General features: G+C 35.1%; 2 protein-coding genes across 5 annotated transcripts in view; one reads left to right on the top strand and one right to left on the bottom strand.

Moving 5' to 3' along the window:
* Window positions 1-6,987, top strand: part of LOC112457925 (transcriptional regulator ATRX homolog) — a 13,524-nt gene extending 6,537 nt beyond the window's left edge. For 2 of the 3 annotated variants that reach the window (XM_025021246.1, XM_025021244.1), the window contains 16 exons: window positions 822-937; window positions 1,146-1,279; window positions 1,348-1,605; window positions 1,686-1,899; window positions 1,973-2,379; window positions 2,515-2,813; window positions 3,221-3,515; window positions 3,620-3,915; window positions 4,082-4,238; window positions 4,320-4,667; window positions 4,755-5,055; window positions 5,129-5,356; window positions 5,465-5,599; window positions 6,293-6,370; window positions 6,444-6,620; window positions 6,722-6,987. In XM_025021246.1, coding sequence (XP_024877014.1) covers window positions 822-937; window positions 1,146-1,279; window positions 1,348-1,605; window positions 1,686-1,899; window positions 1,973-2,379; window positions 2,515-2,813; window positions 3,221-3,515; window positions 3,620-3,915; window positions 4,082-4,238; window positions 4,320-4,667; window positions 4,755-5,055; window positions 5,129-5,356; window positions 5,465-5,599; window positions 6,293-6,370; window positions 6,444-6,620; window positions 6,722-6,826 — 3,548 coding nt within the window. In that variant the 3' untranslated portion in view covers window positions 6,827-6,987. The remainder of the gene's footprint in view (window positions 1-821; window positions 938-1,145; window positions 1,280-1,347; window positions 1,606-1,685; window positions 1,900-1,972; window positions 2,380-2,514; window positions 2,814-3,220; window positions 3,516-3,619; window positions 3,916-4,081; window positions 4,239-4,319; window positions 4,668-4,754; window positions 5,056-5,128; window positions 5,357-5,464; window positions 5,600-6,292; window positions 6,371-6,443; window positions 6,621-6,721) is intronic. The other variant, XM_025021245.1, reaches the window with a different exon arrangement.
* A 188-nt stretch (window positions 6,988-7,175) lies between these two features.
* On the bottom strand, window positions 7,176-12,422 carry LOC112457927 (iduronate 2-sulfatase). Of its 2 annotated transcripts, none has more exons than XM_025021257.1 (10): window positions 11,441-12,422; window positions 10,525-10,832; window positions 10,244-10,421; window positions 9,634-9,764; window positions 9,394-9,565; window positions 9,009-9,158; window positions 8,776-8,913; window positions 8,408-8,572; window positions 8,017-8,327; window positions 7,176-7,907 (listed from the first exon to the last, which is right to left on the bottom strand). In XM_025021257.1, the coding sequence occupies exons 2-10, from the start codon at window positions 10,726-10,728 to the stop codon at window positions 7,551-7,553; spliced, it is 1,806 nt and encodes a 601-aa protein (XP_024877025.1). In that variant the 5' UTR covers window positions 10,729-10,832; window positions 11,441-12,422; the 3' UTR covers window positions 7,176-7,550. The 2 variants fall into 2 exon arrangements, with proteins under 2 accessions (XP_024877025.1, XP_024877024.1); XM_025021256.1 differs by having other exon boundaries at window positions 8,017-8,333; window positions 11,441-12,421.
* Window positions 12,423-12,632: the final 210 nt, after the last annotated feature.

Genomic DNA, 12,632 nt, shown 5'->3' with positions numbered 1-12,632 from the left:
AAATGAGATTCTTACTAAAATTGATTCAGGTTTAAATGAGAAATAAGTTTGTGTTATCTACCTGTACTCTTAGTGTTTAATTCATCAAGATATTTTACATTTAAAATTCTGCAATTTATATACTTGTTGATTTCTCAATATATAAAAACGAACGACTTTTAATAATTAGATCTGTTTTTTCATATATCTATAATTAGATATTAAAACACTAGATTATTGTTTTTCATTTTATTGATTGATTTAGGTCTCATAAATCTAATAATCTTGCTGAAAGGAATGTTTAGCTACGTTTCTTAATTTTTATGTTTGAACCTTTTAATGTTAAAAATAACTCAATATCATATTATTTAATCACACACATATAATATTATATTAAATCACATATAATAATTATATTATGCAGTCACATATTACACCTCGAAAAGAATACTGTCTCAACTAAAAAATTCACGATTTTCAAAAGAGAGAAAAATTAAATTCAATTATTTGAATTGTGAGATAATTGCAATTACAATAATGATATTTTGTTATAATAAAATTTATACTGTTTCTTGAAGGTTTGATTTGTCAATTCACTATGACACTATTCATCTAGGAAACTGCAATTGTAACTAATCGGTAAAAAAAATAACGACCCTTCTACTCCATGCAGCGAATTTTACATATAGATTTATTACACTATTATAGCACATAGTTAACACTTTAGGCATACTTTTATGAGCTTAATTCAAAATTAAAGTTTTTTCAGTTGTGACAGTATTCTTCTCGGGGTGCGATGTAGTTTATCACAAATATTTTATGTTATGTTTATTCAAATTTAGAAAAAGAAGGAGCGGTGGACAGCGATGATAATATAAACAATGATGATAGAGATAAAACAGTAGAGAACAAGAAAAAGAAGCATCAGAAGACTGAAGAGAAAACTTCAAAACAAGATGTAAGATATTTTTTTATTGTTTAATAAAAAATATCAATAGATAGAATATATATAAGAAGAAAATCACTGGTCACGAAATCAAAATCATTGATTAGAATACAAACATAGCTCCTCATTTATTAATTATCATATCGTATCTGTTATGTATCTGTTATATAAGATAAATTTTGCAATAAATAAACTCTTGTTTTTGGCCAAAATGTTTTAGAGCAAGAAAGACAAAAGCGATTGGAGGCGAGACAAGCTACTGACAAACAAATTCTCCGATACTGATTCCGAATCCGAGAGAGAAAAATGGAAGAAGAAACAAGAAAAAATTGCAAATGAATCGAAAGAAAATAAGTAAGTAACTTATCTTGTTTTATCTTATTTTAGAAACTGTGTACAATTTTATCTCTAATTATTTGCAGCAGCGATTCTGATGAAGAAAGATTGAAATCTAAGAAGAAGAAGAAGAAGAAGAAAGGTGCACGAAGAATCTTAGATTCGGATTCAGATGTCAAAATAACGGATGTAGATTCTGACTCTTCTGAAGCTTCAAGTGCCAAACAGAATTCAAGCGATTCAGAAAGCGATTTAAGAAGAGAAAAGGAGAAATTAAGACGGAAGAGACGCAAACGCGGTGATAGCAATTCGTCGGATACAGATTCTTCGCTTACCGAGAAGAAGTAAGTTGATAAATATTACATTTTATTTCTACCTATTCTTATTATGTACGTTTAAGCTTATGATGTTATACGATTCGTAGATCAAAACCGAAACGAAAGCGAATCAAGAAAATGGCGTCTGACAGTGATAGTAGTAATGCGGAAATTAAGAACTCGCAAGGATCCACGCCCGGTAAAAGTGGCCGGAAAAATATACGAAAAGTTTTGAAGGACAAGCAAGTGGCAGAAGATACGAAACTAGCCGCTAAGGAAGAGGAGGAGAGACTTAAACGTATCGCTGAACGTCAGGCTCTGGTATGCCCCACACTTGCGTTACCAACTTCCATTTATCATTAACACATTACACGTAGATACTTTTTTTTTACAGTATAACGAGATGTATGAGATGAGACTCGCCGGCGAAGAGAAAGTGGACAAGCTCGTTTTAGACTTTGATACAGAGACAAAGAAGGAGCTCGTTACTGTGCATGAGGAATTGGTGAAGCGTCTAAAGCCGCATCAAGCGCAAGGCATCAAATTTATGTGGGACGCTTGTTTCGAGTCTCTAGAAAGGGTGAAGACTACATCTGGATCTGGATGTATAATCGCCCACTGCATGGGCTTGGGCAAGACGTTACAGGTGATTGCGCTGACACATACGCTTCTCACTCACGAGGAGACGAACATTAAGACAGTACTGATAGTTTGTCCGCTAAGCACGGTGCTTAATTGGCTAAATGAGTACAATACATGGCTGAAGGATTTGGATGATATCGAGGTTTACGAACTGACAAAGTGAGTATTTGATACTCAACATTTAAAAGTTGTTTTACATAATTATCTTTTTATCTATAACTTTTATCCAAAGAGTATAACACAATTTCGCAGTCAGAGTTTTGATGTTATCCGAATAAAGGAAAATATTTCCAGATTTAAGAAGAATTTTGAGAGGAAGTACCAGTTGCAGAGATGGCAAAGAACCGGCGGTGTGATGATCATTGGCTACGAAATGTTCCGTAATCTTACGGGTCCGAATAAAAATATTCGGAAAGGCATGAAAGAAGCGATATTAGAATGCCTAGTTGATCCGGGTGCCGATCTTGTTGTCTGTGACGAAGGCCATTTACTAAAAAACGAGGATACTGCATTAAGTAAATGCATGAGAAGCGTGAAAACTTTGAGACGCATTGTACTTACTGGAACACCATTACAGAACAATTTAATAGAATGTAAGTATCTTATAAAATATTGGGTAAACTTCCGCATAAAGTCTTGCCGTCGCACGATTATGGTCGTTAACGCGATCATAAATAAAAATCCATATCTGTTTGTTCACGAAATATATTTACTGTAGTAAAAGCACTACTATTTACCACAAAATCATACAACAGTACTTGACATTAATTGATTTTTAAAATAATGGTTTTGTTTCGATAACTCAGTCACATATTAACGTTAATATAACTTTTGTTTTACTACAACTTTGCAACCATTTATTATGACTAATGGGTTTATAAAAACTTTTTTCTTTATTTTGATGTGAGAAATACACTCTAGAAGTTTGTCCAGGTATTTCGTGCACACTCTGTATATATGTTTTAAAAATATTTTCTGTTTATTTAACTATATTTCGCAGATCACTGCATGGTGCAGTTCGTGAAACCGAATCTGCTGGGTACGAAGAAAGAATTTTTAAATAGATTTGTAAATCCGATAACAAACGGCCAGTTTGATGATTCCACCGCTTACGACGTTAAATTAATGAAAAAACGTGCGCACGTGTTGCACAAAATGTTGGAGGGTAGTGTACAGAGATTCGATTACTCTGTGCTTACACCGTTCTTGCCGCCTAAACAAGAATATGTTATTTTTGTCAGATTGACAGATACGCAAGTTAAAATGTATCAATATTACTTGGAGAATCTTGCCAGGTGAGTTTCTTGAAGATCTTATATATTTATCGCGATCTCGTTTTGTTTAAACAATTTTAGTAAATTAAGTTGAATATATTACCTCGTATGCTTTTCCTCTATAGACGTCATGCTGGTGGTCAAGGAGGAACTCTCTTCGCGGATTTCCAAGCGTTACAAAGGATCTGGACGCATCCCGTAGTCCTACGTCTGAACGCGGAGAAAATAGAAAGGGCAAATGAGAAAAAAGAACTTAGCGAGTCGGAGGGTTCGTTAAAAGATTTTATTAATGACGACACTACCGATATAGAGACCAGCATTAACAGCGATTCGAGCAATGATAGTGACGTTCAGGCAGTGACGATCGATGATGATAAAAACGTTCCCAAACCTTCACGTAGAACGAGAAATAATCCTGTCGGTAAGACTCCGTAATACATATGAACGATGTTTTACACACTTTAATTGATATCAAAGAATAAATTAAATTAACATAAAGAAAATAACATACATATATGTGACGTAATAAAATAATAACAGACTAAAGATATGAAATATTAATATTAGATATTAAATTAACTTTTTAGAAGAGGAACCCGAGGAAGAGCATAAAGAAGAAAATACAGAATCAGAATGGTGGACGCAGTTTGTGCAATCCGAGCATTTTGAAGATATGAGAGTGTCCGCTAAATTGTTACTTCTCTTCGGAATTCTAAAAGAATGTGAACAGATCGGTGATAAAGTGTACGTATCTTGTATCTATCTTTTCGATAAATAATTTTCACAACGCTATTATTTATTATCGTATCGCTTATTATTTGACAGGCTCGTATTCTCGCAATCTCTGTATTCTCTCACTTTAATCGAGGAATTTCTAAGAAGAATAGACGATCAGACTCAGAACGATACGCACTATGAAACCCTCGATAATCATACCGGAAGTTGGTCTCTAGGGCTCGATTACTTCCGACTGGACGGTCAGACCTCGCCCGAAAATCGAAATATATGGTGTAAGATATTTAACAAACCCACTAACACGAGAGCGAGATTATTCCTCATATCCACACGCGCTGGAGGATTGGGAATAAACTTAACTGCGGCGAACAGAGTAATTATATTCGACGCCAGTTGGAATCCCTCTCACGATGTACAAAGCATATTTCGGATATACAGGTACTTTTCTCGGCGTCTTTCATTGTTTAAATCTTTTTTTTTTTACAATTATTTATTTCAAGTTTTTGATTTATCGACGGTCATCAGGTTTGGGCAAAAAAAACCGTGCTACGTATATCGATTTCTCGCCGCGGGGACAATGGAGGAGAAAATTTACAATCGCCAAGTTACGAAACTCTCGCTTTCTTGTCGCGTTGTGGACGAACAACAAATTGAACGGCATTACAGTAATCACAATCTAAACGAGTTGTACATGTTCGAGGGATATAATGATGAAGAGAAACCTACGTTAAATTTACCTAAAGATAGACTACTAGCGGAGATATTTCTGAAGTTCAAGGATTACGTAGAAAATTACCACGAGCATGATTCTCTATTGGAGAACAAGGTGAAAAATATATTTTTTTTTCTTTCATGTAAGTACATTTGTATATTCTACGTAACAAATTTATATTTAACAGGCTGAAGAGGAATTGAACGAAGAGGAACGCAAGCAGGCCTGGTTAGAATATGAAGAGGAGAAGAAGGGAAAACCGCCGATGATGAATACAATGCTAGTAAATCCGATGGCGAATACAGCTTATCAGAATAATATGCTTTTACAGCAGTATAATATGATGATGAATTCTGTGATGCCTCAAAATATGCAGGTTGAGTATGAAAATCTCCAACAGCTTATTCGCAAAGATGTAAGCACTCAATACTATTATATAAAAATATTATTAAATATATAAATATATATTTGTCAAACAATTGCTTAAGCACGCAAATTATTTATAATCTTGAATAATTTACAGTATCCTAATGCGACGCCGGAGCAACAGAAAATGATAACGAATCGAGCTTTAATGGAAATGTACAATTATTGGGAGAAACAAGCCACACTGTTCAATAAGCAACCTACACAACCAATACGAAATCCAGTTATGCCAGTAATAATCTATTTTATCTATTAGTAACGTTACATACTTAATGTTGACTAAAGTAATTTTAAACAATGACATTAATAAGATTTTTTTAACTGTCTTTACATGATACACAAATATATTTTAAAGTATAATATGTACATATAGTTTATATATACAGGGTGTTCAAAAAGTCCTGGGCCGGTAGGATGTCTAAAAAATGAAACATTTTAGAAAAAAATGTTAAATATAAAAGTTTCTATCACTCAGAAAGTTTTCATCGAAAAAGAATTTGTAACCAGTGTTTCCTAAATGTCTTGCTAGCAGCTATAAGAATATGTAATAAAACATAGAAGTTTTCATTTAAAAAATTCAAGGTAACCTTTTCCTGACCTTGAAGACTCATGGTCTACTAAGGCTGCGGTCCACTTGACGGCACAAATGCTTTGAAGCGTTTTTCTTCTCCTTCTTTCTTCATTGAAAGAAAGGAGAAGAGGAATGCTTCGAAGCATTTGTAGCATCAAGTGGACCGCAGCCTAATATGCCCATTTAATGCGTTGTTTGATATTTAACAACTTTTGTATTTAACATTTTTCTCTAAAATGTCTCATTTTCGAGATATCTTGCCAGCCCGGGACTTTTTAAACATCCTCTATATACATTGCGTGTTTATATATATATGTATAATGTATATCATTTTTATAATATAATATTTTACAGAATTTTCAGCAAAGACCACAAACTCCGAATTTTCAACAAAGGCCCCAAGTCCCAAACAATAGCAATGTGCACGTAAATGTAAATGTTTATTCATACACATTAAGTAGTACATTTTTTTAAATATTTATTTGTCATTTTTGTATTTTTGTAGCAACAAGCCACGCAGTTGAACCAATTACTTTCGGGACAATCGATGAATTACATAAATACGAATAAACCTGTGCAGCCAAGCGGTGCACAGATGGCAGATTTACTTCCAAATATTACATATCGAAACACTCCATCGGCTAATAATATAAGCGGAAACACGGACCAAGATATAATAGAGGTACAGTACATGCGCCATGTTGTACTATTTTGTTTCAATATTATATATGTAATATGTATATATATATTATGCTATTTATATTACGCTATTTAAATTTACAGATGATCCCTAGTACGAGTAATGCAGGTGTAACACGCCAGAGCGGAATGAGTAGCGCACAAGTAGCTGCACAGCCGATTGATAACAGTAAAATCCAGGAGGAGTAGACTTCGTACACGAATATTTTATACGAATTATTTTACGCGGTAGTATCGGTAGATTGATATATTTCTCGACTAGTTGTAAACTGAGAGAAATGCCGTATACGAAGATATTTACGTTTTCTTATGTAACATAAAAAAATAATAATACTGTGTGTCAAGATTAATTATATTTATATAATCAAGTCTGTGTAAACAAGTTGCGCGTTTACACTTTTAAAATTTTACTACACAATATATACAATTCAGGATAATATAAGATCAAATGCATTTGTGAAGATGCACATTACCAAACATTTACATAGCGAGGCTTTACTTCATACTATAAGGGTAAGAGGGATATTAGAAAAAAAACTTATATAGTTCACATGTATTGCAAGATCTTTACATGTAGCGAGGCTTTACATAAGTCACTTAAAAAAAAATCTACATTTTGCAGGTTATTAATCTATTGTTAGATTGCTTCTTGTTTTTCATTATTAGTTATTAGGTGTATATAGTATTTTCCAAACATTTTTGATAGACATATACATTGATAGTAAATATCCTAAAAAATTACATTTTCTTATCGTAAGTAAGTTATGATTGACTATTAGCACGCATTTCTGTTCAATTTCAATATATGATCATATAATTTATTAATTACATATACTATACGCGCAGACAGAGAATTCTCTCAAGTATTTAAAATATAGATATAACGCTAAATATTGTTCATTGCACTGTAATATCAGGATGTTGTGTTACGATTTTGATATTTTGGAAGAGCATTTCTCCATCCATCCTTTAGCAACACTCTGAGATATTCTTTTGTTTTTAACATTTTCGGCGAGGCCTCTATGTTAAAATCTTCCGCCCTGTCAATTCTGTGATCATATAATTCCTCCGCGATAATAATGTCCCAATCTGGTTTGCATGTCTCATGTGCGAATGGTATCCACGCGGTGTAACGATAATCACTGGTCTTCAAACTATAGCCCATTATATTTATTTCTTTCAAACGTGGCTTGTCGCTGTTAGGACGGAGCGTAGGTTGAATACCTGGTCTTGGATACTGACTGAATGCTGCCTTTTTCCAAGGTATGGTCTGAATATTTGCAAATTGCACGAGGGACAGATTATATATAAGGATGGAGAACTTTTATTTTGTATAAAATGTTTGTATAATTAACAATGCAATAAAAAGTATGCCTTACCTGACATTCCAAGGTACTTTTTATAAGTGGGAAGAGTGTGATACCCTCGCCACAAAGATCGAGCGTTTTTTTTCGAGAAATAAGAACATTTCTCGAATGCGACCGATCGTCGTCTGTATCGTTAATTTGACATATCGGTATGGGAACACCCGCTAGATCCGCGACTGTCGGAAATATATCGACGAGTTCCACAGTAGCTTCTGTAACTCGACAGTGTTTTTTGAGATGTAACGCACTGTTCCTGGTAGATTTATTACGTCCTTGTTGAATATATACTCCGGAAAGATTTTCTTTATATTTCCTTACGTATTCTGTAACTATATTCGAAACATCGATCTTTTCGACATCTAATATATCATGTATTTCGAGTTGATTTTATTTTCCATTTTACCATTGTTTGTAATTTGCGCATTATATCTTGTATGATCTGTAGGTATAGCGCTGTAATTATCGGTATCAGACGTAACCGTTGGAATTGATATTATCAAAGGTACATGCACGGCAACGTCAAAATTGCTATATTTAGACCAGACAGCATGTTCTCCAAGTGCCCAACCTATTTATTTAATATCAATTAACTATAATATAATAATGTAACACATACATGACTGTGTATATTTTATTTCATTGATTGACCCAGGCAGTACACATGTCTAAAAGACATCGTGAAGACATCTTTTAGACATACATGTCTAAAAGACATCTTAAAGACATCTTTATGGCGTCTTTTAGACATACGTGTTGTCTGGATAAACATACCATGATCGGATGTTAATATTACAATAGTATTTTCTCGGATCGTCGAGACGTATAGCAGATGTATAAGCTTGCCGATCATATTATCGATGTAAGATACGGCTGCGTAGTACGATTGAATAATTTGCTTAGCGAATTTTTCTGAAAATAGTAATGACAACCGATGAGGAGCAAAAAATGTAGAAATTTATATATATGTTTAAATATGAAATAAACATATCAATTGCGCGATATACCTGGTATCCTTTCCCAGGGAAATTTCAATTTTAATCTTGCTACATCCTTTCGCCATCGAAGATCGGTCCAAGGATTATATGCAACGTTATTTACATTTTCCGGCCACAGGTACGGTTTGGGCACTTTGAACTTCCATATGGGATGATATTCTGCAGATTGTTTATAACGCAAGCTTTACATTATTCACCTGTTTTTTTTCTATGACATTATATTATACCTACTTTACATTATTCATCATACATTATTCACCTGTTTTCTTTTATATTTTACGATTATAGAAAATATTATTGAATTACTAAAATGATATCAAATTTATTGAAAAGAGATCGCTCTCATAGATATAATGTTTCTGATTTTGTTATATAATAGAAGCTGAAACTGTACTTAGATAGCGTTCAGGATACTTGAGTGGTACGTGAGGCTTCTGAAAGCCAACAGCCAGAAAGAAAGGATCGGAGTCTTTCCTGTGCTTATGTATGAATTTTCTCGCCTCTCGTAATGTCTCAACATCGGGTAACGTTTTGTTCGGCATGGTTGAAACGCGTACCGGGCATATCTGTAAATGTGATACATCAGAGGTACGTTCCATGTAGGCGGCAACATAAAAAAGATATTGCGCGTTACGAGATTTGTTGCCGCCTCCGATTGCGAACTTGTCCTACAGACCGGAGCATTCTTGTACCGATCTGTATACGGATGGAAAGGCTTCTCGGTCCACGAATAGGGACTGTCATCCGATCCGTTAGAACTTATGCCTGTATAAATGCCAGTGTTTGATTCGTGAGCCGAGACAAGAAACGCGATTCTTGGTGAAGCGAAGAAGGGTAACTTAAATTCGACCGAACTCCAATTAATTTAATCGTCGATCAAGTAATATCTATATCGTTTTGTTACAAATAAAGTCATTAATTTTGTTGTTTAACAAAATTGTGGTAACAAAGATCAGAGATTAAGGACAACGGGAATGCAATTAGAAATTTTATTGTAAGCAATTATACCAATTGAATTAAGCGGATTAATATCCACTTCTATCAATACAGATATTTTTTAATTCTTAGAACTAGAAAAAGATGTAAGTTAAACCGTGATTAAAGTTAATCTACATTGATAGAAGAGTGGACATAAATCAGGCGGAGTTCGGTCAAAATCGCCCTGATCAACATATTCAGCGTCGAATACGTGGTATATAAGTGTGGCAGAGGAGGGAAAGACCTGTACCACGTAACTTCTCTACCTGGATGAAACACCTTCCCTATGGACATCGTGGTGTATCCATTGTTTTTCAGGTGCTCTGGCAACGTGGTGTAATTACCCGCCTCGTCGCGCCAGTAGTTGTAAAAATCGTAAAGCCGAAGGGTGTCCGGTCTTCTACTTGTCAGAAAGGAGTTTCTGCTGGGCGCGCATAACGCTTGCTGCAAAACGATCATTGATCAGCTTTATATAGATTCAAACAAGAAAAGACGAAACGCTCGAAAGGGTCCGTCGGAAGGTCAAGATTATGCGAGAAGTAAAAACCTGGGCGAATGCTTCGGTGAAGACAACGCTGTCCTCGGCCAGGGCATCTATATTCGGCGTGTACGCGTTAACGTCGCCATAGCATCCCAAAGTAGTTCTCAGATCATCGACGATGATCAGTAAGATGTTCGGACGCGCGACCACGGCGGCAGCATTACATGTCAGCGTAATCGCGACAAAATTAAAGCAGGTCACGGCGAACATCCTGTGATCATTGATGCATGCAAGACAGAAAAAAATGCGCTCGGTGCCGCGTTAGAAAGGCGTTCTCGTTCTCCTCGCCCGCGCCGTTTCCTCGTATATCGTTCCTGAAAAAATTGATGTCAGATCTTCATATTGTGTCATTCTACGCACGACAGACACATCGAGTAATTTAATTTTACATTAAATAATAATATCTTATGCTTATGCCACTAGAGTCTGCTAACATAATCAGACAGCAGATTGGCTGCAGAAACTGCGCAGACAGAGGCTACTGACAGATAATGTAAGTAGATTAGCAGCAGAAACCGCGCGCGTAGAGCCTGGACGGTTCTTGAAGGATCTGTTAAATAATTTGCTGTTTGGATTATATTAGCAGACTGTTATATTCTTCTGTTGGTGTTCTGCCGATATATGTGATGTATCAGAACCAGCATCAAATCTGTAGTCTTCCTGCTGACAAAATTTTGTCAGCAGATCGATACTTGGCAAGATCTGCTTTCGACTTGGTTGTCTGGGATCCAGGACAGCATGTCTAAAGTCGGGATATAAAACGTCTTAAAGACGTCATTAAGACGCTTTTTAGACATCATATATTATCTCGATTTTGGACATGCGTACTTTCTGGGGTATTAAATAATTTATTATATATATTAATGTATATATAATATAATGTTAAATAAATAATAATTTATAATATATATTAATATATTACTATGAAATAATAATATATTGAGCGTGGAGTAGTTTTGCAGAGTGCGCGGCAATCCTTTCGAACGCGACGCGCGCGAAGTCGTGCGCGTCAGCGGCGATGCGGCGATCATCTGATCAGCCTGAAGTCAGCTGACGTTCTCGCGATGGGCGGCCAACTTCACGGAGATCCGTCATCATCCGTCCGTCATCAGCGTCATCGAGCGATCGAGCATCCGTGTTTTGTCGCTGTGTCACTTGCGTCACTTCGTACTTTCGTAGCCTCGTTCCAATGTTGCTTCGCTGTACTTTGCTGTCAGCGATGTTTACGCCGCACGCATAATTCTCGACACGTCATCGCGACGATTATGCGAAGACATTACCACAACGATCATTTTATTTTCGCTCCTTAACTTATTTACTTCGCGGATCATTGTCGTCCACTCCTTGTCTACGTATTATTAGTTGCCGAGTTGCTCTAATGGCTATCAATGATCATTCGAGACAGCAAATTTCGATGTTTTACTTCGCCAGGCGCGCGAATCGATTTGCGTATCAGAGTCGATTGCAATAATTGTTTCGCTATGGCCATGGCCTCGCCTCGATTGTTAAACGGTTTGAACGTGTATAGTGTGCTGATCAAAAGTTTGATATCATATAAAATTTAAAAATATTCCAGTGAGATACTGAAAGTCCAATTCATGCCTTTCTCAATATTTTTTCTTAATTAATTTGAAAGTAAATGGGCATTATATTTGGCACAGTTGTGGTTAGTATAATATTTAATTTCAAGAAAATTAGACTATGGTCATAAATTAAGTCTTTCTTTCCAAAACGGAGCTGTGGATTATTTTGGAAGTTGGAAGTCTTCCGTTCTTCAGAAAAAATTAATAAACTTGTAGCTTATCTAGATTAGTAAAAAAAAGTAGTTCAATGCAAAAGTGGTTACCTTAGCGAAAAAAGTGTTAATACTCTTTTCATTTGTAAAAAATATATTCTTGTAGAACTTTAAAACACTTTATTATATTTTTTATTTTATTATAAAATAATAAATAAAATAAAAAATGTTAAATTATAATATATAAGTTGGGTTTTATTTCATATAGTAGACATTTTCAATTATAATCTCAAATTTTTGGCACGCAGTGTATATATACATATATATATTATTGTGTGTGTGTGTGTGTGTGTGTGTGTGTGTGTGTGTGTGTGTGTGT

Source organism: Temnothorax curvispinosus, unplaced genomic scaffold, assembly GCF_003070985.1.
Source record: "Temnothorax curvispinosus isolate PA1 unplaced genomic scaffold, ASM307098v1 QBEX01008464.1, whole genome shotgun sequence".
Lineage (NCBI taxonomy): Eukaryota > Metazoa > Arthropoda > Insecta > Hymenoptera > Formicidae > Temnothorax > Temnothorax curvispinosus.
This window is presented reverse-complemented; position numbering and strand designations above follow the sequence as displayed.

What these genes read in the sequence shown, in the direction of transcription:
- LOC112457927 (XM_025021256.1), bottom strand. Translation starts at nt 10,728, where the DNA reads ATGTTCGCCGTGACCTGCTTTAATTTTGTCGCGATTACGCTGACATGT. An exon ending in CGGAGGCGGCAACAAATCTC is followed by an intron (nt 9,566 to 9,633) that starts GTAACGCGCAAT and finishes TCACATTTACAG; the next exon opens with ATATGCCCGGTACGCGTTTC. An exon ending in TGCGCAAATTACAAACAATG is followed by an intron (nt 8,334 to 8,407) that starts GTAAAATGGAAA and finishes TTTCGAATATAG; the next exon opens with TTACAGAATACGTAAGGAAA.